Source organism: Colobus angolensis, unplaced genomic scaffold (assembly GCF_000951035.1).
Source record: "Colobus angolensis palliatus isolate OR3802 unplaced genomic scaffold, Cang.pa_1.0 Scaffold142, whole genome shotgun sequence".
NCBI classification, from domain to species: Eukaryota; Metazoa; Chordata; class Mammalia; order Primates; family Cercopithecidae; genus Colobus; species Colobus angolensis.
The window spans coordinates 1257573-1281319 of NW_012114511.1; the positions used below are offsets into that span (position 1 = coordinate 1257573).

Sequence of the window (23747 nt, forward strand, 5' to 3'; positions counted from 1 at the left end):
CTGAGCTCACCTCTCCTCCCTCTCCTCCTGACTGGTTAGATTTTCTAGGCGACTGTTCCCCTGATGACATGAGCCCGCTGGGCCCCAGCAGTGTTTAGAGGGGTTGTTGACTCACGAGATGACATTCCTGCTGATGTATGTCATGCCCTGGGGTGGATGAATGATAAATGAAAACAGCATTTTTAACTTTTGAACCCACGTTCTCCTTCCTTGTAGCCAAGACGTTATTTGAATTGGCTGCAGAGTCTGATGTGTCCACAGCCATTGACCTTTTCAGACAAGCCGGCCTCGGCACTCATCTCTCTGGAAGTGAGCGGTTGACCCTCCTGGCTCCCCTGAATTCTGTATTCAAAGGTAACATGGGGAAGACATCCCTGTTAGTTTGTCCCCGGAGGCAGCTTCCCCACTCCTGTCACCTCTACAACACTCTCCGATTTACAGCACCCCATGGGACATTAGAACTTCCACTCAGCTCAACCAAAAGCAGATGTGACTTCAGCAGAAACTTCAGAGGCTCTGTTGTTTCATTAGGCAGTGCAGAGAATGCCTTTGGGGAGCCATTCCGCAGAACTCAAGACTTGACATCTGGGAGAGCAGAGCATTCCCTTGCCTTTCTATTTGCAGAGTCACTTACCAACGTATAGTCAAGAGGTCAGAGTGAGGGTACAGCTGAGCTGCAGCCACAGGAAGGCAGAGAAGGGGGCCAAGTTGTATGTGTGCCTGCCCTTCCCTTTTAGAGCAAAACCCCAAACACCCTTGATTATCTGGATCTTCTTTGTTTCTCCATAGAAGATACCAGATGTTAAGGAATATTGGCAGCTCCACTTGGTTTCTCAATCCCTGTTTCCAAACTCAAGGATGGACAGGCTTTTTCACTGTATTTAGCTCTCATCACTCTTTTCATTGCAGGAGCACATCTCTCTGGACTTAACCACAGCCTTTCTTACAGATGGAACCCCTCCAATTGATGCCCATACAAGGAATTTGCTTCGGAACCACATAATTAAAGACCAGCTGGCCTCTAAGTATCTGTACCATGGACAGACCCTAGAAACTCTGGGCGGCAAAAAACTGAGAGTTTTTGTTTATCGTAATGTAAGTTCTGGGTCCTAAATCATGCTCCTCGGAAACTCCATAATGTGGGACTTGTATTAGTGTAAAAAAAGAGTCCTCTATAAGCAGGAGTTTGCATGAGGACTGACTGCTGAAAAGGAAGGAAATAATTTCTGGAAAAGTATTGATACCAAAATGAGATCCTGCAGAAGGACTGGAATCTCTTTTTCTGGAGGCCTTTGAGAATAAACCACACAATTATCCAACTTTTATTGTGAAGGAACAAGTCCTTCTTGAATTTAGGAATGAACACCTAGGAGGAGGGATGGAGTTCGGACTCCTTCTGAGCTTATGAGAAGAGAAGCCCCCTAAACTAAAATACAGCCCTCCTTGGTCCAAAAGGTGCCTTCTCTCTTCTGCTGTATCTTCTTTGTTTTCAAATCCAACAGTTACCCTGGAAATCAAATAGGAAGTACGACTCAACACAGCTCTTGCCTGGCATCCACCAGCACCATTTGACTAAAGATGGCTATCATCTCTTAAACAAATAAATAAATGGGTTCAATCTATTTATTTGAACATTGTCAATGGGCCTCATGTGTAACTGATATTCTCATTATGGGGCCTCTGTAACTTTATTGGGGCCTCTCTAGCCATTCTTTCCTTAAGGAAGACCATTTATTGAGAAAATGCATCATTTTATCCCAGCCTTAATAACCCACCCCAATGTGTACTCCTTCATCTTCATGGATGATGACCCTGCTACATGCTCTGAACAAATCAGGAGGCCCCTTGTGGGAGGATAACCAGTCCTTTCTTTCTCTGTTCCTCTTCTGTGCAGAGCCTGTGCATTGAGAACAGCTGCATCGCGGCCCACGACAAGAGAGGGAGGTACGGGACCCTGTTCACAATGGACCGGGTGCTGACCCCGCCAATGGGGACTGTCATGGATGTCCTGAAGGGAGACAATCGCTTTAGGTAATTAGTTCCATCCCTGGGTGGGGCTTCTGCCCAGTAGTCATGCTGGAGTGGGATGTGGGGCCCCAGCTACTTATCAAGCTTTCTTCTACCTTAGGAATTCAATTAACTCTAGTGGTGCACTGCTGTGACCTTCCAGACTTGGGATGGGGAAAAGGGAAGGGTCGTCTTGAAAGCTTACATTGGGAAGAAGGGTTACTTCTGAGAGTGTAATCCTCACATGCGTGGGAAGCAGGGAGGGGGGACTACATTTTTATGACTGAAGTGCAAGGAAAACATCACTTGCTCATTGTAAAGCTCCAAGTGAGCCGAGAGCACATAGTTTACAGGGCATGATGAGTCTCTCACTCTCTGTGCAGTATCTGTTTATTGCAACTGAAGCACCTTTGTGAGTTTGTTTTCTTGCCCTGCTATCTCCATTTCTGGCTTGCTCATTCACGTCGCAGTGCTGTCACATTGAATGTTTCCCTGTCACTGACTTCAGCCACCTGCACAAGGGCCTGGAGACCACACCCCTCTGCCCTCCCAGAATCATATCCCTGGAGGCTCAGTTAGTCTCTGGGTCAGCCATACCTCTGCCCTTTCTTTTCCACCTTTCTCCCGTGGCCTCTGACCTCTGGCCATTTAACAGAGCTTAGCATTTTTGCTAGGTGGAGAGGAGATAGAGCCTAGAATCGCTCCCTCTTTGTACACAGGGAGAGTGTGAAAACCAAGGTGTGAGCATTCCAGTGGTCTGGGCTCTACTATCCCCAGTGGTGAAGTATTTAAGGAAAATACCTCTTGGCCCCCAGGACAGATGACATTTTCTGTGTGTGTATCTACAGCATGCTGGTAGCTGCCATCCAGTCTGCAGGACTGACGGAGACCCTCAACCGGGAAGGAGTCTACACAGTCTTCGCTCCCACAAATGAAGCCTTCCGAGCCCTGCCACCAAGAGAACGGAGCAGACTCTTGGGTAAAGACCAACTTAAGTACACATCTCCACTTTTCTAAAGTAATGATCCCTCAGGGCCCCAGCAGCAAACAGTTGGCACATTAGGGATTGGCTTGAAGGGGTTTAATGACAAGACTATTTGTGGAAGAGTGGGCGAGATTAAAGGAACTAGCAAAGAATGAGGCCAACCAGGGACTAGCAACCCTGGGAAGCCTTTACTACCCCTAGGCCTGGGAGAATGGGAGGATTAGAGCAGGAACCAGGAAGGTCATGGGCCTTGGACAAGGGCACAGAACAGCAGCCAGTGCCATGTGCAGCCACTGTCAGAACCATGCAAGGAGGGTCACTCAGCGCCCCAGCCTCCCTCTCTCCAGTTGCCATCTGGGTCTGTCTTTGGCTGATGCGAGAGCAGGAGGGAGCCCACTGATGCCGTTTATAGAGCTCAGTCTCCTGGGCAGGAAGCCAGGCAGAGAGGAGTAGAAAAGAAGTGAGGGTGGCTGCGACCAGCCCAGTCAATGAGGCATGTTTCCCACTGGAGACCTATGAGCACAGTGATAATGAAGTTACCTGCACTGACGATCCCTCCAGACAAAAGCTTTCCCAAGAAGTTAGTCATGGCTCTGAGAGATCTAGCTGAGGATGCTTGGGAGGGGATCTAGTGGTTACAAGTGGCTAAGAAAAATGAGGAAGGTAAGAGTATCTTGCAGCCTGTGTTGTGAGGATTAAATAGGATGCCACACACAGCGCCAGGCACACAGCCCTGGTCAATAATAGCCATGACGATGGGGGCGAGTGGAGCGGGATTGGGAGTTGCAGTGGTTAGCTCAGCTGCATGCCTGTGAGAGATGCTTCCGCTCTCACAGAAAGGTGAGACTGAGGAAAAGGAGGAGGAAAAGGAAGGACCTTGACAAACCTTGGGGCCCACATTGTCTACACCTCCCTTCCTGCTCTTGAGCAGAATAGAAAGTTCAGGCTGCAGGCAGCTCCAAGGTGAATTTGTGTCATGTTTAATTTTCTTTATTGCTAAATGAATGTCTATGTCTGTGATGCTGATGTATATTCCTAAAGAGAGGGGAGAAGTTCATTATGAAATAAACTTCTCAACTTCTCTCTGTCCAGCAAGAATGGAATATTCCCCAGGTGGCCCGAGCTGGCTTGGCTTTCTTTCCATTTTCAATTATGTGGGAGTTGAGGAGGGGGATGGAGAAAGCTTCCCTAACACACCCTCCCCCAGGCCTGAGGCACCCCTGGGGAACAGAGGGTGTTAAAGGTTGGTCCAGGTGTTAGAGATATTGAAAGGACATCCCATGCACCCCAGGGGTTAGTGTGGCTCTGCACTTCCAGGCAGTACTTTGTGGAAGGGGAACCTTGTCAGCTCCAGGTTGTGGATGTTTGAAAATTGGTTGGTACCCTGTGGCTCCGTCCTCTGGCACTCATGTGGATTTGTCAACAACCAAGTGAACTCTCCAAAATACATTAAAACTTCCTCCCTTCTCAGTTTCAAGATGCTGGAAATAGCTATTCATAAGCCCTGGGGAAATTTAGCCATTTGGCTGGTAATGGGAGTATCCAAGATGAGAGGGCAGCTGGAAACTTTCGGAATGACCTCCCACACTTAATTTGGGAAATGCCTGTGCACCTTTATGGGCAATCAGATGCCTGCCCCAGTTGCTGGAGACACTGATGTGGGCTGAAAGGAATGCTGAGACGTGACGAGGAGAGATGCTGTGGAGGGAATATCCCCCTCAGCCCTGACCTCATCGGCTCCATGGCTCCTCCACAGTACAGCTGTCTACTCTTTTAAGTTCGGCCTTCAGGAAACAGCCGTCTCAAACAGAATGAGCATTTGAGGGCAGAATGGGTAAATATTGCACTACTGTGTTATAACCGCCGGGAGCCACGCTGATGATGAAACGTCCCAGATGCCGGTGCTGGAAAGGTCCCTAGCTTTCCAAGCAAATATTTATCTCATGGAAACATGAGTCATACTCACAGAGGAGTATGGATTAACTCCTTCTCAGCAGCCAGGGAGCCCAGCATCCCAGAGAGCATATTTAACCCAGAAGCCCACTGACTGCAGGGGCAGATTTGTGGTCATGAACATGTGTTTTGTGTCCTCTGACCATTAGACAGACTGTGGGTCACAACGCTGAGTAACACTGGGAGCTTAATAAGTGCTCATTCCCTGGGCAGGGAGTTCTTCTTCTCAGGGCTGACCACTTACATCTTCTCCTCTGGGCCCTCCTTCACCAGGCTAATTACCATTCTTGGGATTAACTCTATCTCCTTTTCCCGCAACCTGTAGGAGATGCCAAGGAACTTGCTAACATCCTGAAATACCACGTTGGTGATGAAATCCTGGTTAGTGGAGGCATCGGGGCCCTGGTGCGGCTAAAGTCTCTCCAAGGTGACAAGCTGGAAGTGAGCTTGGTAAGTGTCCTGCAAATCAAAGGCTGGCTGTGCCCTGCCACCAGGGCTCCAGGACATATCTCATCCCCGGGATGGCATTACACACCTTCAAGATGCAGCCCGAACTTCTGAGTGTAATTCATCCAAAAAAAAGAGAAATGTGAAGAGGGTCTTCAGGGAAATCAAGTAAGATCGTAGTTAACATGAGTAAGAACTTCCAGATTTACGTGGGAATAGAGCATCTGATTTGGCATCGGAGAGAGGCTATTAGATCTTCCTTCTGTTAAGGAGATGGTAGGCAACTAACGTGACTGAAGAGATCAGTCTCTATACTCACCCCATCCCACCCCCCTAAACCCAGGAGTTCACTGAGTTGTACCATGAACCAGACCATCCCAAGAGGCTTTTTGAGTTCTGACACTTGCTCTGTGAGCCCCTTGCTCTGCACATTGATGATATACATTCCACTTTGGAACTGCGCTAAGATTGTCCCCAAAGCAGATAGCCAGCCGAGCTCCAGAAATCTCCCCGGCTGCACCTGAAGAGTCCACTGACCCCTCTGTGGAGGGACCACTCTTCAGTGTGTGGCTGCTTCTGCTTTCTGCTCCTTTCTCCTGGTGTTCAGCCATCCTTTGCTCACCAGTTTCTCACCAGGAGCATAGGAAGATATGCATGTAGGGAGGTAGACATGGGCATGACTTGTTTGACTTTAGCAGGTCGCTCAAGAATCTCCTCATACCTGGTTTCAGATGCTGGGGTCCTGTCTGTCACAGGCTTCTGTGTCTCCTACACCCTTGAGTCTGTCGCATGGACCCTTCAGGAAGGCCTGAGATAGATTTGCCCTGGGTGGGCATCCTGTGAGAAAATCTTAAGTCAGGCACCCAGGCAAAATGGAAAGAGACTTTTGTCCAGAGCAGGAAGCCTGGCTTCCATTTCCAGCTGTTCCACCTACTTAGCTTAAAAGAGGCACTTCTCCTGTCTTCAGTCTCAGTCTCTTCTTTTGTTGAATGGGACAATAATATCTACTCTCCTTATCATACACTGCTGTGAGGACTAAGTGGATCACACAAAAGAGCATTATGTAGATTGCAATGTGCTAAATCCACACAGGAGATTTGAATTAATCCACCACACTGAAGGTCTGTCAAGGGCAGAGACTGTTTCATTCACCAGAGTATCCCCAGTCTTATGCCCCAGGACCTGGCATATGAAAAGTGTTCAGTAAACACTTGCTGAGTGAGTAAAAGAAATGTGCTCTACTTTCAACCACTACTCTCTGTTTTTCCTTTAGAAAAACAATGTGGTGAGTGTCAACAAAGAGCCTGTTGCTGAGCCTGACATCATGGCCACAAATGGCGTGGTCCATGTCATCACCAACGTTCTGCAGCCTCCAGGTAAGTGTCGCATCCCCACTGGCTCTACAGTCAGTCCTTCTCTCCACGTGGCAGTTCGTGGAGAGAAGAAAAACTGTTCCAAACAATGATCAGAATAACACGTAATTGTGATAGTTAAACTGTGCCTGTGTGACTGATTGCAGAGTGAACTGGGAGCTGTTGGTTTTGAATGCACCACACTAAGGAATATGAGGATGCATTGCTCTCTGTGGAGTTGCCGAGATGTATTAGCTCCCCTCAGACACAGCCCAGTTTTCTGTATTCATGTGAATGCTGTCCTCGCGGTTCCCAGCACTCCTCTTACAGCATCTCACATCAGTGTGTGCTCCTTGCCTCCAGTGCAGTTGAACTTCCATCCTGCCTCTCCTCATGTGTGCATTCACCTTTCTTGGTGCTCTCTCCCCATGGGCCAAGTTCTACCATGAGTTATGAAACGTTATAGAGAAAACATGTCTTTGGAAATGTGAGCCAGAAAGCCCACCAGTGTCCCTCAGTCATGGTTGTTATGAATGACATGCTATTGGTTTCTCTCTGGTCAAACCTGCCTTTTCTTTCCTCTTCAGCCAACAGACCTCAGGAAAGAGGGGATGAACTTGCAGACTCGGCGCTTGAGATCTTCAAACAAGCATCAGCGTTTTCCAGGGTAAGATGCCTGCTAGCTTTGCACCTCGCCTGAGCAGCCTTAGGTCCTCTGTTTGGGCCATAGAGGAGCCTCTCCAGCCCCTGTCTTCCTTGGCTGCTCCCCAGGGCTCTCTTAAAACTTCTCCCCACTCCCACTAGGGCATCCTCAGCCCCAGCCTGTGTCAGATTCAGAGTGAAGAACCCAGGCAACTCCTGGACTTTCATGGGCCAAAGCACAGGCTTTCACACAGAGGCCTCTGAGCCTCAGATCATGGGGAGGTCACTGCTGGTGAGAACAGACACAGCTCTGGAAGCCATCTGCCCAAGAGGGCATCCCATCCCAAGCACATCTTGTGGCCAGGCCTGCCCTGAGCCCGGGCCTCTGGGTCACTTTTCTGCTGTCCATGGCATTGCCCATCGTGGGTGAGGCTGGGGCTCTCCTGGGCACTGTGTGGATTCTGGATACAGGGATACTGGGCTTGCTATGTGTGTGGAGCCATCCCTTCCTTGCCCCAGCCTCACCTCCCTCTCAAACCCTCTCTGGCTCTTTCTGAGCTTCCTTTCCTGCTCCCCATCTTGGCCAATGCTCAGTGCCCTGCTTGGCTCTTTTGCTGCTTCGGATCAGGTGGAGCTTCGTGGGAATGTGAGGTGCCTTACAGAAGGATTGCACTTCAAGAGGAGAGGCTGCAGGGAGCGGTCCTGAACCCAGAGGCCTGGAGCTTACCGTGTCACTTCACTTTTGTACACAGGGGTCTCCTTAGTGCCCTCGAGAAGGATTCTTAGCCCTGAATTCCTACTCCTGAGGCCATTCCTGTGCAGCCCCAGCTCCCTCAACTCTAGGCTGTAGTCTCAGTGGGAGAGCCTGGCTTGGGGGTCTCCTAGGAATGTCTACCTGAAGCCACACTTGATAGGGGCTTGCACAACTTATGTCTGCCAAGACCACTTGAGGAACTCCCCAGGGCCTATAAGTTCCACCTTCCCCTTTCTATTCCTCACCCCAGCATTTTTTCTGAGTAGGGGTGGCAATGGGCAAAGCCATCATCATAAGCAGGTGCAGGTATAACTTTCACTAGAAAACCTGACACCTTGTGTTTTCTTTCAGGCTTCCCAGAGGTCTGTGCGACTAGGTAAGTCTGGTCTGGGTTTGAAGTCATTGCAGACCTGTTTAGGCCTTACTCCCAAGCAAGTTCAAGCCTGCCATCTGCTGTATATAGATAAGAACATCATGGTGCAGTAAAACAAGCCTGGCCTTTGGAGTCAGAACAGCAGGGTGACTTGGGGTCAGACCCAGAACACCCCATTTCCTTCTCCATAAGATGGGGATCACAAGAGTAACAACCTTTTAGGATTAATGTGAGTTTTCAGTTTAGGGAGTCTGGGAATATTGCAAAGGGCTTGGCAGGAGCCCATCATGAGGATCTAGTTCCAAGTTGATAGGTACAGAAAACCAGAACATCAGGCCTTGAGTAAGAGTGAAGGTTCACAAACCACAAAGCACCTGCTATGTGCAGGAGAACAGAGCAGAAGGAGGCCGCTTGGCCCCGGTCCTTGAGATTCTGACAATGTCCTAGACAGACATGGGGAGATCTGCACCTATTTGATGTTACAAACTTCTCTTTTTCAGCCCCTGTCTATCAGAGGTTATTAGAGAGGATGAAGCATTAGTATGAAGGACTACAGGAGGAATGCACCACGGCAGCTCCCCGCCAATTTCTCTCAGATTTCCACGGAGACTGTTTGAATGTTTTCAAAACCAAGTATCATACTTCAATGTACATGGGCCGCACCATAATGAGATGTGAGCCTTGTGCAGGTGGGGGAGGAGGGAGAGAGATGTACTTTTTAAATTGTGTTCCTCTAAACATGGCTGTTAACCTACTGCATGCAGAAACTTGGATGTCACTGCCTGACATTCGCTTCCAGAAAGGACCTATCCCAAATGTGGAATTTATTGCCTATGCCAAGTCCCTGGAAAAGGAGCTTCAGTATTATGGGGCTCATAAAACATGAATCAAGCAATCCAGCCTTATGGGAAGTCCTGGCACAGTTTTTGTAAAGCCCTTGCACAGCTGGAGAAATGGCATCATTATAAGCTATGAGTTGAACTGTTCTGTCAAATGTGTCTCGCATCTACACATGGCTCGGATGCTTTTATGGGGCCCTGTCCAGGTAGAAAAGAAATGGTATGTAGAGCATGTAGAGCTCAGATTTCCCTATTGTGACAGAGCCATGGTGTGTTTGTAATAATAAAACCAAAGAAACGTACGTCCCGTGTGCATGGTACAGTGTGCTGGCCTGAGGTCATGCTGCTTCACACCTCAATTCCGCTCTGGAGAAGCTCAGCAAAGAGCCCCGAGGGATGCTTCTGGGGAGACTCCAGCAGCCAGCCCTCAGACACCCAGACAACTCGTGGGGGTTTGGGCCTGTCTTTGCCAAACAGGTTTTTATTTCACCCTCCTCTGGCCCTGGGGTTTCAAGTTTTCTGTGTTCCCTTCACACCGCACTTTATTCCTCTTATTATCTGGAAGTACCTTCCCTCCAGCATGGTGATCCTCTGCCTGTGTGCTGGACTTTTGAATCCTCAGCACCAACCTGTGAAGTGGTTGCCAGTACAATCCCATTATGCGGATGAGGAGACCAAGGCCCAGGGAAAGGAGAACCACCGGCAACACGTAAACTAGCTGAGCTGGGACTGCAACCCATGCGTCCTGACTCTCAGGGACCACCACTGACAACAGAACAAGTCCAGGTTTTCCAGGCCCATCCCCTCTGTGCCAACCCACGTTCGGATTCCTTCCCTGGCTCCCGTAATCGCTGGCATCTAGAATATCCTCAGCACTCTGAGAGGTGGTGTCATGTGGCTGTGGTGCGGTTGCCCCCTACCTGTGTGGCCTAGGGCCAGTCATGTGACCTTCCAGAGTCTCCTGTTCTGTAATAGGGAGATGACCGTCACATCTACTCCGTGGGTCTATCGTGAGGATGAAATGAGATGATCCATATAAAATGCTTGGTAGGGCATTAGGTGGCCTTATTTTTATCCTGCTCTCTGGGACTGCTCAGGATCAATGCACCTGAGAGCTTTTATTTGTGTCTTTCCCACAGGTGGGCTGGCCCACTTTCTTGGAGAAGGAGACAGACCTCCTTCCCACCCACATCCCCTGCTGCCAAGGCTGATTCACTACAGCAGGCGGAGCTCGTTTCACTTCATGGAACCAGTGACCCAAAGATATATCCCCAGCACTACTGCTGGACAGTCCACTGCTGCTGGGAATACAGCAATGGTAGTGGCAGACAGAGGCCCTCTCTTAAGTAGCTTCCAGTCTGAGGAAAGACAGATATGACATCAATCCATTAAAATCATTCATCCATTGGTTCCACAAATATTTGTTGAAGGCCACCTATGTGCACCCCCATGTTAGACCCTAGGGAATAGACATGTCATTCTCATGAGGCTTCTCTACTGATGCAGGGGAAGATAATTGTCAACCAGATAATGGCACTACAGCCTGAGTGTTCTTAATGACTCTGAGGACAGCACTGTGGTTCTGTGACAGATAATGAAGGATTTGGAAGCAGGAATGCCCAGGAGCTCCCAGAAGTGGGAGGAGATGAGAGGAATGGAAGGAACTTACCTGGAGAGGAAGGCATCAGGCTAGCGGGCTCAGGGAGAAGGTGTCCTGAGAGGTAAAGCTTAACTTTGGGTGTGCACTCGGTCCCTGTCACTCTCCCATAGCTCTGTCCTGCAGTTCCCACCTCCCCGGCAGCCATGCGGGCTTGGACGGCTAATGAGGGCCTTGATCATGCTGGGTATCCTATGCTATGCTTCACTTTGAGCACCCAAAATACACACACTGCACTTTACCAAGACGACCTCAGAAACCAAAGAGGTGATCAGCATAAGGTTTAAAGACCCTTAAATTTAAAGTAAAAATCACTACAGAATCCATTATAAATGCCAAACACTAAGATGTGTGTTTCCACTTCTCCCATTCATTTGTCCCTTCCACTCCCTGCCCTGACTTTGCCCCACCCCCTAGTAATGTGGGCTCTACTCTATTCTCCAAACTCTCCCTGGAGAGCAATACTCCTTGTGGTTGAGGACCAGGCACAGCCTTCCTCTCCCACCAAAGAAGGCCAAATTCCCTTTTCTGGTTCCTAACCATCCACACCCCTTCTTTTCTCATGAAGACTCAGGCTAAGCATTAATTACGGCTGCCATCTGGAGGATGGACCCTTAGAGCTGAGGGGCCAGCACTGTGTGTTTCTAGGGCTGGGTGATTTTTGGGAGGGAGGGAGCTGAGGGGCCAGCACTGTGTGTTTCCAGGGCTGGGTGATTTTTGGGAGGGAGGTGTGCCTCACCCCGTCAGAAGGCCAGAGGGTAGCCCAAGCTAGAAGGAGGTCACCCAGGCCTTGCCTGAGCCCTGACCACTGAGCCCCAGCCAAGGAAAAGGAAGGAGAGGAAGAAGGGGAATGGGCTCTTCTTGGTACTCTTCTGTCTTTGCTGTCACTCTGGGAATACAAAGCCTTCTGGGATGTAGAGAGGACTGCAAAGACCCTCAGCACTGGGCCCTGAGGCCTCCCAGGATGGGGTATGCCTTTCCCACACAGAGGACAGGAGTGGCCTAAACGTGGCCACATTGGCCAACAAAGAGGCCAGCTCAGTCATGGGGCCAGAGAGGCCTGCTGCATTGGGCTCTGCACCTAAGTGCAGTATTTTTTCTATTACTTACATTGATACTCTGACACAGGTAATTCCCATTAAAATTCTCATTTTACTGCTGCAGAAATAGAAGCTTAGAGAGCTAAAGTAGTTTGCCAGGTCACGAAATAGGAAGAGGCTGAAACACAAATCCAGCCCATTTGGCTCCCAAGCCCACATTGTTAACCATGCTTCTCCCTTCTGCCCTACTATACCAGAGGCCAGGAGGGGTAGCCAAGGCAGCCATGGACAAGCAGACAAGAATGCCAGGGTGGTCAGAGGGGCTCAAAATCCCCTACCCTCCTGAGAAGCCCCTGCAGGCCACGTCTCTGCTTGCACAGCCTAGACCATAACTTGTTTCTATGGTGCCAGGGCATTAAGAAGAATTAGCAATAGCCATGAGTGCCCCAGAACTCATGTCAGGAAAAAAAGAGGAAAATACCTCTGTGCTTGAAAGCATAATTCAATGTTATGCTCTTAGAAGAGCTGCCTGGAATATTACGCTCAGAACTCTTTTCAAAGCCAGGAGAGAAAGCCATGGAATGAGGGATGGGCCCGAAGGCCTGTCCAGAGAAGTCAAATGAGGCCACCTTGGGCCATCCCTATCTGGCAGGGAAAGAAACTCATCCATTCCAGAAAGCCAGAGAGCCTGTCCAGAGAATAAGTGGTGGGTGGAGAGGAGAGGAGTCTGGGACAACCTCTACACACACGCACACGCATTCACACACACACACACACACACGCACACACACCCCTGCATGGAAAACCCAAGACACAGCCTTAGGCAGAGAAAACATGCACAGCATACCCAGCTGGGACTGGGGAGAGGACTCCGGGACCTAGGGGCAGAAGGCAGCAGCCGAGGCTTTGGCCTCAGGCCTGTTAGGGGAGGCTCCCCAGAGCTGCTGCACTCTGTCACCCCTGCAGGCCCTAACAGTCCCTGCAGTGCTGGAGCTCACCATCATTTGTGGAGGCAATGGAGGTCACAGAGACCTGAAGAATGAAGAGGCTGGGGAAGAGAATTCAGTCTGAAGAACAGTGTCATAAAGCCTCTGAGACAACGTGAGAGAGTTTTGTGTGGCTAGAGAGGAGAGAGACAATTCCTCTGGTGAGAGGTTTGGGAGCCAGACTGTGCTGGGCCTCGTAGGCTAAGTACTATCATAATTAGTGTTAAGAATTTTAGACATTATGCTTAAGACCATGAGAAGCCACTGGAGGGTTTTAGATGGGGGAAGGAGATAGAGAGGGATGTGCAATGATCAGATTTTTTTTTATTGTAGTAAAATAAACATGGCATAGAATTTACCATTTCAACTATTTTAAGTATACAATTCAGTGGTATACAGTACATTTCCCATTGTTGTGCAACCAATCTCTTTTCATCTTGCAAAACTGATCTGTTCCATTAAACACTAACTCCCCATTCTCTCTTCCCTTTTGCCCTTGATAACCTCTGTTCAATTTTCTGTCTCTATGAATTGGAGTTCTCTAGGTATTTCATGTAAGTGGAATCAGTATTTGTTCTTTGTGACTGGCTTATTTCACTTAGCATAATATCTTCAAGGCTTATCCATACTGTAGTGTGTGTCAGAATTTCCTCCCTTTTTGAGGCTGAGTAATATTTCATTGCATATATATACCACTCACTTTGTTTATCCACTCATCTTTTAATGTACATTAGGCTTGCTTCTACCTTCTGGGTCTTGTGAATAATGGTGAATGAATGTGGGTGTACAGATATCTGTCAGAGTCCCTGCTTTAAATTAGTTTGGTTATACCCAGAAGTGGAGTTGATAAATCATAAGGTAATTCTATTTTTAGTTTGGAGGGGAATTGCTATAGTGTTTTCCATAGTGGCTGCACTATTTTACATTCCCCCTGACAGTGCACAAGGATTCCAGTTTCTCCACATCCTCTGCAATACTTGTTATTTTCTGGGTTTTGGTAATAACTATTCTATTGAGTGTGAAGTGATATTTCATTGTGGTTTTGATTTTTGCTCTGTTTTTTAATGATTAGTGATATTGAGCCTCTTTTCATGTGCTTATTGGTCATTTATATTTCTTCTTTGGAGAAATGTCTATTTGATTCATTTGCCCATTTTTTAAATGGGTTTTTTCTTTTTTAGTTATTGCACTTTAGGAGTTCTTTATATATTCTGATATTGATTCCTCATCAGATATATGATTTTCAAATATTTTCTCCCATTCTGTGGGCTGCCTCTTTACTCTATTGACAGTGTCCTTTGATGCATAAACATCTTTAATTTAGATGAGGTTCATATTTATTTATTCTTTTATTGCCTGTGCTTTTGGTGTCATGTCCAAGAAATCATTGCCAAATTTAATGTCATGAAGCTTTTCTCCTGTTTTCTTCTAAGAATTTTAGTTCTTACATGTAGGCCTTTTATTCATTTTTAGTTCATTTTTGTATATGAAGTAAGGAAAGGGCCCAACTTCATTATTTTCCATGTGGCTACCCAGTTTTCCCAGCACCATTTGTTGAAAAGATTGTCCTTTCTCCATTGAATGATCTCTGCACCCTTGTTGAAAATTATTTGACCATACAGGCAAGGGTTTATTTCTGGGGTCTCTACTCTATGCCATTGGTCTGTATGTCAGTTTTTATGCCAGTACCATACCGTTTTGATTACTGTAGGCTTGGAGTAAGTTTTAAAATTAGTAAGTATGAGTTCTTCAACTTTGTTATTCTTTTTCAAAATTGTTTTGGCTATTGGGAATTCCTTGAGATTTTGTATACATTTTAGGGTAGATTTTTTCTATCTACAAAATATATCATTAGGATTTTGATATGGATTATATTGAATCTGCAGATCACTTTGAGTACTATTGACATTTTAATGATAGTAAGTCTTCCAATTCATGAACATGGGATGTCTTTCCATTTATTTGGGTCTTCTCTAATTTGTTTCAACAATTTTTTTTTTGCAGTGTTCAGTGTACAAGTCTTTCATATCCTTTGCTAGATTGATTCTTAAGTATTTTATACTTTTTGATGCTATCATACATAGAACTGTCTTCTTAATTTTTAAATATGTTTTTAAATGATTGTTTTGGTTTTTGTGTGGAAAGTGGGTTGAAGTGGAGTGTAGGAGTAGCAGCTGGGAAGCCAATTAGAAGCCTGTTACAGTCATCCAGGCAAGACATGACGGAGTACCAGGGCAGTGGCACTAGAGATGGAAGGACACAGAGGAACTTGGGACACATTTTGGAGGTAGAACAGATAGGACTTAAATATAGGTGGGAGGAGGAACATGAGAGAAAGGGAGAATTCAAGAATGGTACCAAGGTTTTTGCCTTAAACAGCCAGCTAAAGGGTTATGCCATTTTTTTTTTCTAAAATGCAGAGCAGGGAAGAAGCTACTGGTAAAAGAAAACTAAGAGTCTACTTTGGATAGTTTGGGTTTGGAAAGCCAATTAAAAATCCAAGTGGGATGTTAACAAATAGCTATTATATATTCAAGCCTAGAGTCAAGGAAGAGGTCTAGGCTGAGATGGAGTGTTGGGGAGTTAGTAGATATAGGTGCTATTTAAAAAGAGTGACTGGATGTGATCTCCCAGGGAGAGAGTATAGAGAGAGAAGAGAGCCTGAGCAGAGTCTTGGGTAGTTCCAGCATTTGGAGATCTGGAAGAGGGAGAAAAACCTGCAAAAAGGGTCTGAGAATATGTATATGGAATTCTAGAAGCTGAGGAAGGACAGCCTTTTAAGGACAAGCATCAACTCAGATGAATTATTGATGTATCCGATGGGTTTAGCCATATGCATGTCATCAGGCACCATGGCAAGAGCATTCTCAGGGGAGATGAGAGGACTGCCTCTGGGCTGGGAGAAAAGGGGGCAGGAGAGAAGGATACATTTGCTGCTGTGAGTGCTTGAATGGATGCCATTTTTCAGGGATTGAGAACCCCACAGGCATATGAAAACTTGGAAATCTACTCGTTCAGTCTTACCCTTCATGTCAGAATCAGCAGCTCCTTCTTCTAAACCCCCATGCATGTGCTGCCATAGCCCTAAGGACTTATTTGGGTTAATTCCCCACTTCTTGTTCGGTCTTCCCTGCTAGGAGGTGAGCTGCTCAGAGGTACGTAGGGACTCCACCCAGTGCTTAGCACAGGGCCTGGCACACAGTACGTATTCAAAAAGTGCTATCTCAGAGCCTGGTTTCCAGAGAACAAATGGCTCCTTCAGTCAACAAGGTGGGTTCAGGCCCCTGTTGCTCTCTAAAAAAGGAAGAAGAGACTTCTCCAGACCCTTGAGGTATTCTTCTGGGGTCTCTCATGCATGTGGGCCGGAGGAAGCCTGCAACCGGAGCTTTTCTAGGGTCTCCTCAGGAAAGCAGGGTGACTTGTGAGCATCACCATTCCCAGGGAAGCCTCCTGCCCAGCTATGTGTGCCTCAGTCCTCTCTGGCTAAGACTCCCTAACTGAGAAAGGGCACCCCTGGGCCAGCAGGCCCTGGCTCAGAGAGAACATCTGGGCCCAGAGAACAGGTAAACGACTGCTGAGTCACACTGCAGAAGGGCTGCTTCATCTTTAGCAAGTGACTCGACCCTCTAACCCTTGTGGGGAGGAAGTTTCATGCTTGGAGGGTTTCTCCCCATTCCGAATATACTAATTGTGTTAGAAGAAATTCTGACATTTGGTAGTAGCAGAGACAGAGGGGAAAGACTTATGATTAAATATCCTCATTTGAGCGGAAATGAGTTTTTGAATGAACAGATGGAAAACTACTCTCTTCTCCTGTCAGTGGGGTGGGTGAGTCCCTGCGGCTTCTTGGCAACAGCTTATGAATAATTCAAGTTCAAGAAAGCCATCTGCATGCAGGGACCTTTTCCTGCTGACAGCTCTCAGTTGGGCTTCCAGAATCGGAGAGTGAGGGGAAAAGCCCTGCTAGAGGGGCTGTTTTCAGCCAGCTTTGGAGTGAAGAATGCTTGGTCCCCTCTATAGTGGAGGGAGGAGAAAAGAAGGGGTATAGGAATAAGCACTCCTGGGTCCTCAGTTGTTCAGGGTTGCCTGAGAACTAAGGAAGAACATGATCTTTGAACAGCCAAGATGTAGCCTCAAATCCCAGCCCTGCTTTGAGAGGAATCACCTACAATCAGATCCTATTCACTTCTAGACTAGAACAGGATTCCTAGTCTTCCTTAGGCCGGGGACTCCTGATAAAAGCCATGGATCCTCTCCTCAGGAAAATGCACAGGTACAATAAACACGATTTTGATGACCACTCCCCCTTGAACCCTGTATTACTGCATTTTCATATTGCTGTGAAGAAATATCCAAGACTGGGTAATTTATGAAGAAAAAGAGGTTTAACGGACTCACAGTTCCACATGGCTGAGGAGGCCTCATAATCATGGCAGAAGGTAAAGGAAGAACAAAGGTAAGTCTTACATGGCAGCAGACAAAGAGCGTGTGCAGGGGAACTGCCCTTCATAAAACCAACAGATCAAGTGACACCTGTTAACTATCACGAGAACAGAACAGAAAAACCCACCCACATGATTCGGTTACCTCCCCCTGGCTCCCTCCCGTGACATGTGGGGATTAAGGGAGCAACAATTAAAGATGAGATTTGGGTGGGGACACAGCCAAACCATATCAAGCCCCTACTCGACATACGTTTCATACAGACCTGAATTCCACAGCACCATGCGCTTCTTGCTTGCAGTCAACAAGTCCTCTACCCGCAAAGCATCAACATTAGACGTTGCACATAGTAGGTCATGCATAAGCATAGAAGAATTAGGCTATCCAACTGCAGCCCAGTTTCTTTGCCTGCAGCAGGGCATAGAGGCTATCCCCCAGTGGCTCAGTGGCAGCCTAAAAGCAAGATAGAAAAGAGAAGAGCCATAGCCAGGTGGGCTGTGGAAAGGCCTTCAGAGCTCACAGCACTGCACTGCTTAGTAAATTATGCTGCAGAGGAGAAACCCTGTGATGTCAGGAATGTAGACGACCTTTACTCCACAGGCAAAACTGTTTCAATATTGGAGAATTCACAGGCTGGGAAACCCTGAGAACTTAAGTAACATGGAAGCACCTTCTTTGTGGTTTATTATTTACATACTCGAGAGAACTCAACCAGGAAGGAAATCTTCAAACACATTTTTCAGTAGCCTATCTCTTTGTTTGAAGATCATAGAATTTACACAGGTGAATGATTCAAAATAAAAGCCCTTTTGTCATCTTTCTAACCAGACTTCTAGAAAAATTGTATTTGTGAATTTAGTTTTATTTCCTAATGTGTCTATTGTGTTATTTTTAACTTTTAAATTCAATTTGAATTTCGTTTCCTCTAAGATGGAAATTCAGGGTCTTAATGAATTAATTTCACCTCACAATTTTTATTCCACCATCAGAAATGTATCAATTATTTCCTTATTCATTGTATTGCTCTGCCTTCTTGGAGATATGTTTCATTATTCGTATCAGCTTGTGTCTCTGGGCTATAATATCTGTTCCTTTGATCTACATAACTGTGCTTGCACCTGGATCACACCACGTAAATTGGTGTTAATTTAGTATCTTTTAATAACTCATACCGTCAGATTTCTTTGCTTTTGAAGATAACTTTTCTCTTTTTACAAAATTGACACTTTTTTCTTGTGGAAGTTTTAGAAAGTATAGGCAAGCAGAAAGAAAAAATGTAAACCATTATCAAATCACTAGAGCAGATTCTTTCAGATACTGTGTTTGAGGAAAACATGAGCGTATATAATATATTGCAGTCTTCCCCTATTGTGCTATAAGTCTCAAAATAAAAAGAATATAGGTATTGTGGTAAGCAGAATTTTAAGATGGCTGCCATGACTTTTGCCCCACAATGTTACTTCCCTGATAGCAAAAAGGAGATTATCCAGGTGGGCCCAATCAAATAACAGCCTTTTAAGCAAAGCCTTTTCTCTCCCGCTGGTGGCTGAGGTAGAAATCAGAGAGATTTGAAGCCTGAGAAGGACTTGGTGCAAGGTTGCTTGTCGGAAGAAAGAGGAGCATGAGAAAAAAGAATGCAGGCAGCTTTAGGCCGACAGCCAGTGAGGGAATAGAGACCTTGGACCTTCAGCTGCAAGGAACTGCATTCTCCACTAACCTAAATTAGTTTGGAGAGGGATTCTCGTCTCGCACCTCCAGAGAGGAGCCCTGCTGTCACTATGCCTGTGAGACCCTGAGTAGAGAATCTGGTTGAGTCCACCCAGAATTCTGACTTTTAGAAATTAGGAAATCATTGATGGGTATTGTTTTAAGCCACTAAATTTGTGGTAACCTGTTAGGCAACAACAGAAAACTAATATAGGCCTTTAAACCAGTGGATGATAGAAAGAAATGCCCTTTGTCATGTTTCTTACTATATTCCTAAGAAAAATCATATTTGGGAATAAACCTGTGAATTTTGTTTCATTTTCTTCATTCTGTCTCTGCAGAGACCTCTGAGTATATGGAAAGTCTGAGTCCTGGGCCTAGGCCTCAGGGCCAGGCCCTGTGAGGCATTACTGTGAAGAAAAAGACCCTTAGGAATCAGGGTAATTCCCCATCCCTCAGATCCACAGGGACCTGCCGAGAGCTAGGGTACAGAACTCCCCTGGGGCTCTGGCTGCACCTTCTACCACATGTGTTCCCGGGCTTCTGTCCTGGTGAGCTAGCTGACAGCCTGAGGACATCCACACACATCAGGATGACATTGACTGACAAACTGTCATCCCCATCAGCTGGGCCTGTGAGATTCCACAGGGTCTTCTGGGAATAAGTGTCCACTTTTGCATTTTAACACACTGACGGCTTCAAATTTCTGCTCCCAAAGCAGTCAAGGGTGGCTTTAGGGCTGGCTGGAGAGAGAGAGAGACTGTGTAACAAAGGGCCCTGGAGCTCCTCACACCCTCCAATCAAAGCCATCTCTTACTGAAGGCCTGGTTTGCACAAAGCCTCATTCTCAGTAGTTTACACTCACATTCTCATTTGTTATAATTTTTGTTTCCAGTTTACAGAGGAGAAAACTGAGGCTCAGAGAGATTGAGTAATTGCTATGGACTGAATGTCTGTGTCTTTCTAAAATTCTTATGTTGAAAATGTAATCCTCACTGTGATGGTGTTTGGAGATGCGGCGTCTGGGAGGTACTTAGGTGATGAGGGTGGAGCCTTCATGATAGGATTAGTGTCCTTATAAGAAGAGTGGAGAGAGCTTGCTTCCTCTCTCCACCAAGTGAGACTACAGCAAGAAGGCAGTAATCCCCACATCAGGAAGAGGGCCCTTGCCAGTAACCGAATTGGCCAGCACCTTGATCTCGGACTTCCTAGCCTGCAGAACTGTAAGAAATACATTTCTGTTATTTAAGCCACCCAGCCTAGGATATTTTTGTTATAGAGGCCTGAACTAAGGCAGGAATTTACCCAAGGAAGCATTGTTATATAAGTGATGAAGTCAGGATTCTAACTCAACTCTGACTCTAGGTTCTTTTAACCACTACCTTGGGTGGTCAATGACAGGGTGTGCATTCAGCAACAACACACAGAGAAGTGGTTCTCAATCCTGACTGCATGTTAGAATACTCCAAGGAGCTTATTAAAATTCTGATGCCTAGACCAGAGATTCTGATTTTAATTGACCTTAAGGAAACCCAGTCCTCAGCAGTTTTAAAACCTCCCCCAGGTGATTTCAATATGTAGAGCAAAGGCTCTCCAATATTACCATGCATCAGAACCCCCTCAGAACCTTGTTACATATACAGATTTCTAGGCTGTACCTTGTCACCCTGTTTCAGTTATGTAGGGAGGACCCCAGGAATTAGCTTCTTTACCATACCTCCCAGCTCAGTGTTTCTCAGACTTGTTCAGATGAAGATTCTGACTCGAGAGATCTGGGATGGAGCTTCAGACTCTACATTTCAAACCAGTTTTCAGACACTGCTACTGGTCTAGGGGCCACACTCTGAGTGGCAAATACTTCAACAGGTGTGGAAGAGCTGCCCTAGGCTAAAGTTTCTGAAAGAGTAGTCCTGGGACTGGCAGCATCGCCTGGGAACTTGTTAGAAATGGAAATTGGGAGACCCCCCTCAGCCCTACTGGGTCAACAATTCAAGGAGTGGTGCCCAGCTGTTTGAGACAGTCCCCACCCCAGGTGATACAGGGTCCAGTTTGGGAACCACCACCAGAGGAAGGGACCACATCTGCTGAGACAGCCACTCAGGACATGCAGAGTGCAAGGGTCTTAGAGGTCTCTTCTTTGCTCAAAGGCAAAACTCTGTTTCCCCAGGGGGCCCAGTCAGGTTGAGTAGTAAGAAGACTAGCGTCCTATCAGCCACATCTGGAATCCAGCATGAATTCTCCAGTTTCCCGACAAGGTCAGGGGCAGCCATGTTGGTATCATTATGTAAATATGCAAAAAGCAACATTCTTGAAGAAAAGCCCTTGACTTTGATTTTAATGAGATCTGGCTCAGTCCTCTCTCCAGATGTCTATTTACTGGCTTACCAATATTTGCCTGGAAGATGCAATGCAGGGTTGATTTGTTTGTTTTCTCTCAATTTAATGCATCAGTTTCTGGAGCCTAAATACCCATATCTGGAAAGCTGTGGGATTTCCGTGGCCTGGGGACATACAGAAAGTTAATACCTTCTTGAAAGGAGGAGTAAGATTATCATTCTGAACATGTATTGATTTATTCATTCTGTCAGTAATTGTGTATTGAATGCCTGTTGTGTGCCAAGCACTATGCTAGGGAGAAATGATAATACCCTTTATTGTGTTAGTCATATCTTTATCATTTTCTCATCTCACTTCTATGAGGTAGACAATATTATTAACCTCCCCTCGATTTTGTAGATCAATGAGTTGGGGCTCAGAGAAACCATCACATGCCCCCAGTCACAGGTTGATTGTGGGGCCATGAGGCAGGGAGGAAAGTGGGAAGTAGAGTGGCTTTATCCATTACCTGCGGGCCTGCAAAACTGTGGATTGAGGCACTTGTTAAAGATCCTAAAGCGAATGGCTACTTGTGCAGAATTAGCCAGCTTGTGTCTGCTAGGTTGGTGCACAGTGACTCCCTGTGCCACTGCCCCACACAGGTCTATACCATCCCCAGGAAAGCTAGAGAAAAGAAGAGCTATTGACACTGAATGTCCTCCTGGGACAACCACCATTTGGTAAGTTGTCTCTAATTTGTCCATTTATTCACTGTCTCTTCATTGGCCCCTACTTTATGCCAGCAGTTTCTCATCACAGGGGAGTGAGAAAAACAAGAGAGGGATGGAGAAAACAGATTGGACTCACTGGTCCAGTTCTCAGGATAGGTGGGATCCCACAGCACCCTTTTCCTTCTCTACTCTGAAGAGATCCATCCCACCAAGCCCACACCCCCTCCAGGGTTCAGGTGCCAGGATCCCCTCCCCCAAGAGTCATCAGGTACCCTTTTCAGGGGTCTTTGGCCTGGGCAAGAAATCTAAATAAGCTCCCTTAAAAAGCAGAACCCAGAATGGCTGTGCCTCTCTGAATTGGAGCCCTGGCCCTCTGAAGACAGTGTGCTCAGTTACAGTTGAATGTGGAAGGAACAAGAGAGCTGGACCTCAGGATGGGGATCAGAAGTGGTTCCTTCTGCTTTCTCAGAAAACGGCTCCTGTCCTCCAGTTTCCCACTCATGGGCTCTGGGGAGATCACATGAGTCTCCCATTTAAAGCTCAGCTGCTCTGCCTGGCCCTGAAATGGAAGCTTTCAAAATCCAGGACACCTACAAGAGGAGCCAAACAGGCAGCAGGGCACAACCCCACCGAGAAGTCTCTTACAGCTGAGGGGTGAGTTCCGCACTAAGAAGTTGTGTTGCTGTAATGCTGTTTCAAGTCTGAAACAAAGGGAGCATTAAGAACTGTGCATCAACAGCTTCAGAAGGCAGCTAGTTAGAGTTCCCTTTGAGCAGGAAGAGGAGAGTGCTGTCTCCATTTCATCTTCTGCCAAATACATGCATTTTTCATCATCCACTGGTTTCCTGCCTGAGGCTCTTGAATTAAGATGGGGTGTGTCTCCAGCCAATCTCACAAGGTTCAGATGTAGGGATTTAAATAGACTCAGAGCATCCCCCCACATCCCTCTAGGCCAGCTAGCTTCTATATCCCAATATGACCCCAGGAGCTTTGAGCATTTCCTTGCCTTTTTCATAAAAGAAAATTAGAAGGAAAGGAGATCAGAATGGATCATCAGTCCACTCTACTATGTGAGGAATGGGCCAAAGGGTGCTCACAGAAAGCAGGGAGCCCAGATAAATGGCTGTTAAGCAGTCCAGGTGAAAAGGGATGGAGTCAGAATTTATTTGGACCAGGTTGCAGGGGCAATGATAAGTGATTGAATTCAGGATGTATTTTACAAGTAGAACCAACAGGACCCATCCTCCCCTCCCAAAGACCTCTTGTCTAGAAGCCAGTAGTCACCAGGGTAGAGGAATATATGTCCCTGAAAAGGGAATGTGGTGATCTTATGGGGGAAGGGATCCTGGCACCTGACCCCGGAGTAGGTGTGATGGATCTCTTCACGGTAGAGAAGGAAGACGATGCTCTGGGATCCCACTTATCCTGAGAACTGGACCAGTGTGTCCAAGCTGTCTTCTCCATCCCTCTCTTGTTTTTCTCACTCCCCTGTGATGAGAACTTGCTGGCACGGAG

General features: G+C 46.8%; 1 protein-coding gene across 1 annotated transcript in view; it reads left to right on the top strand.

Moving 5' to 3' along the window:
- The window catches only part of TGFBI (transforming growth factor, beta-induced, 68kDa), a 33806-nt gene extending 24155 nt beyond the window's left edge, over positions 1-9651 (top strand). Inside the window, exons 9-17 of the mRNA XM_011935258.1 lie at positions 217-354; positions 950-1095; positions 1895-2031; positions 2856-2986; positions 5271-5395; positions 6666-6768; positions 7332-7411; positions 8492-8516; positions 9014-9651. Coding sequence (XP_011790648.1) covers positions 217-354; positions 950-1095; positions 1895-2031; positions 2856-2986; positions 5271-5395; positions 6666-6768; positions 7332-7411; positions 8492-8516; positions 9014-9054 — 926 coding nt within the window. The 3' untranslated portion in view covers positions 9055-9651. The remainder of the gene's footprint in view (positions 1-216; positions 355-949; positions 1096-1894; positions 2032-2855; positions 2987-5270; positions 5396-6665; positions 6769-7331; positions 7412-8491; positions 8517-9013) is intronic.
- Positions 9652-23747: the final 14096 nt, after the last annotated feature.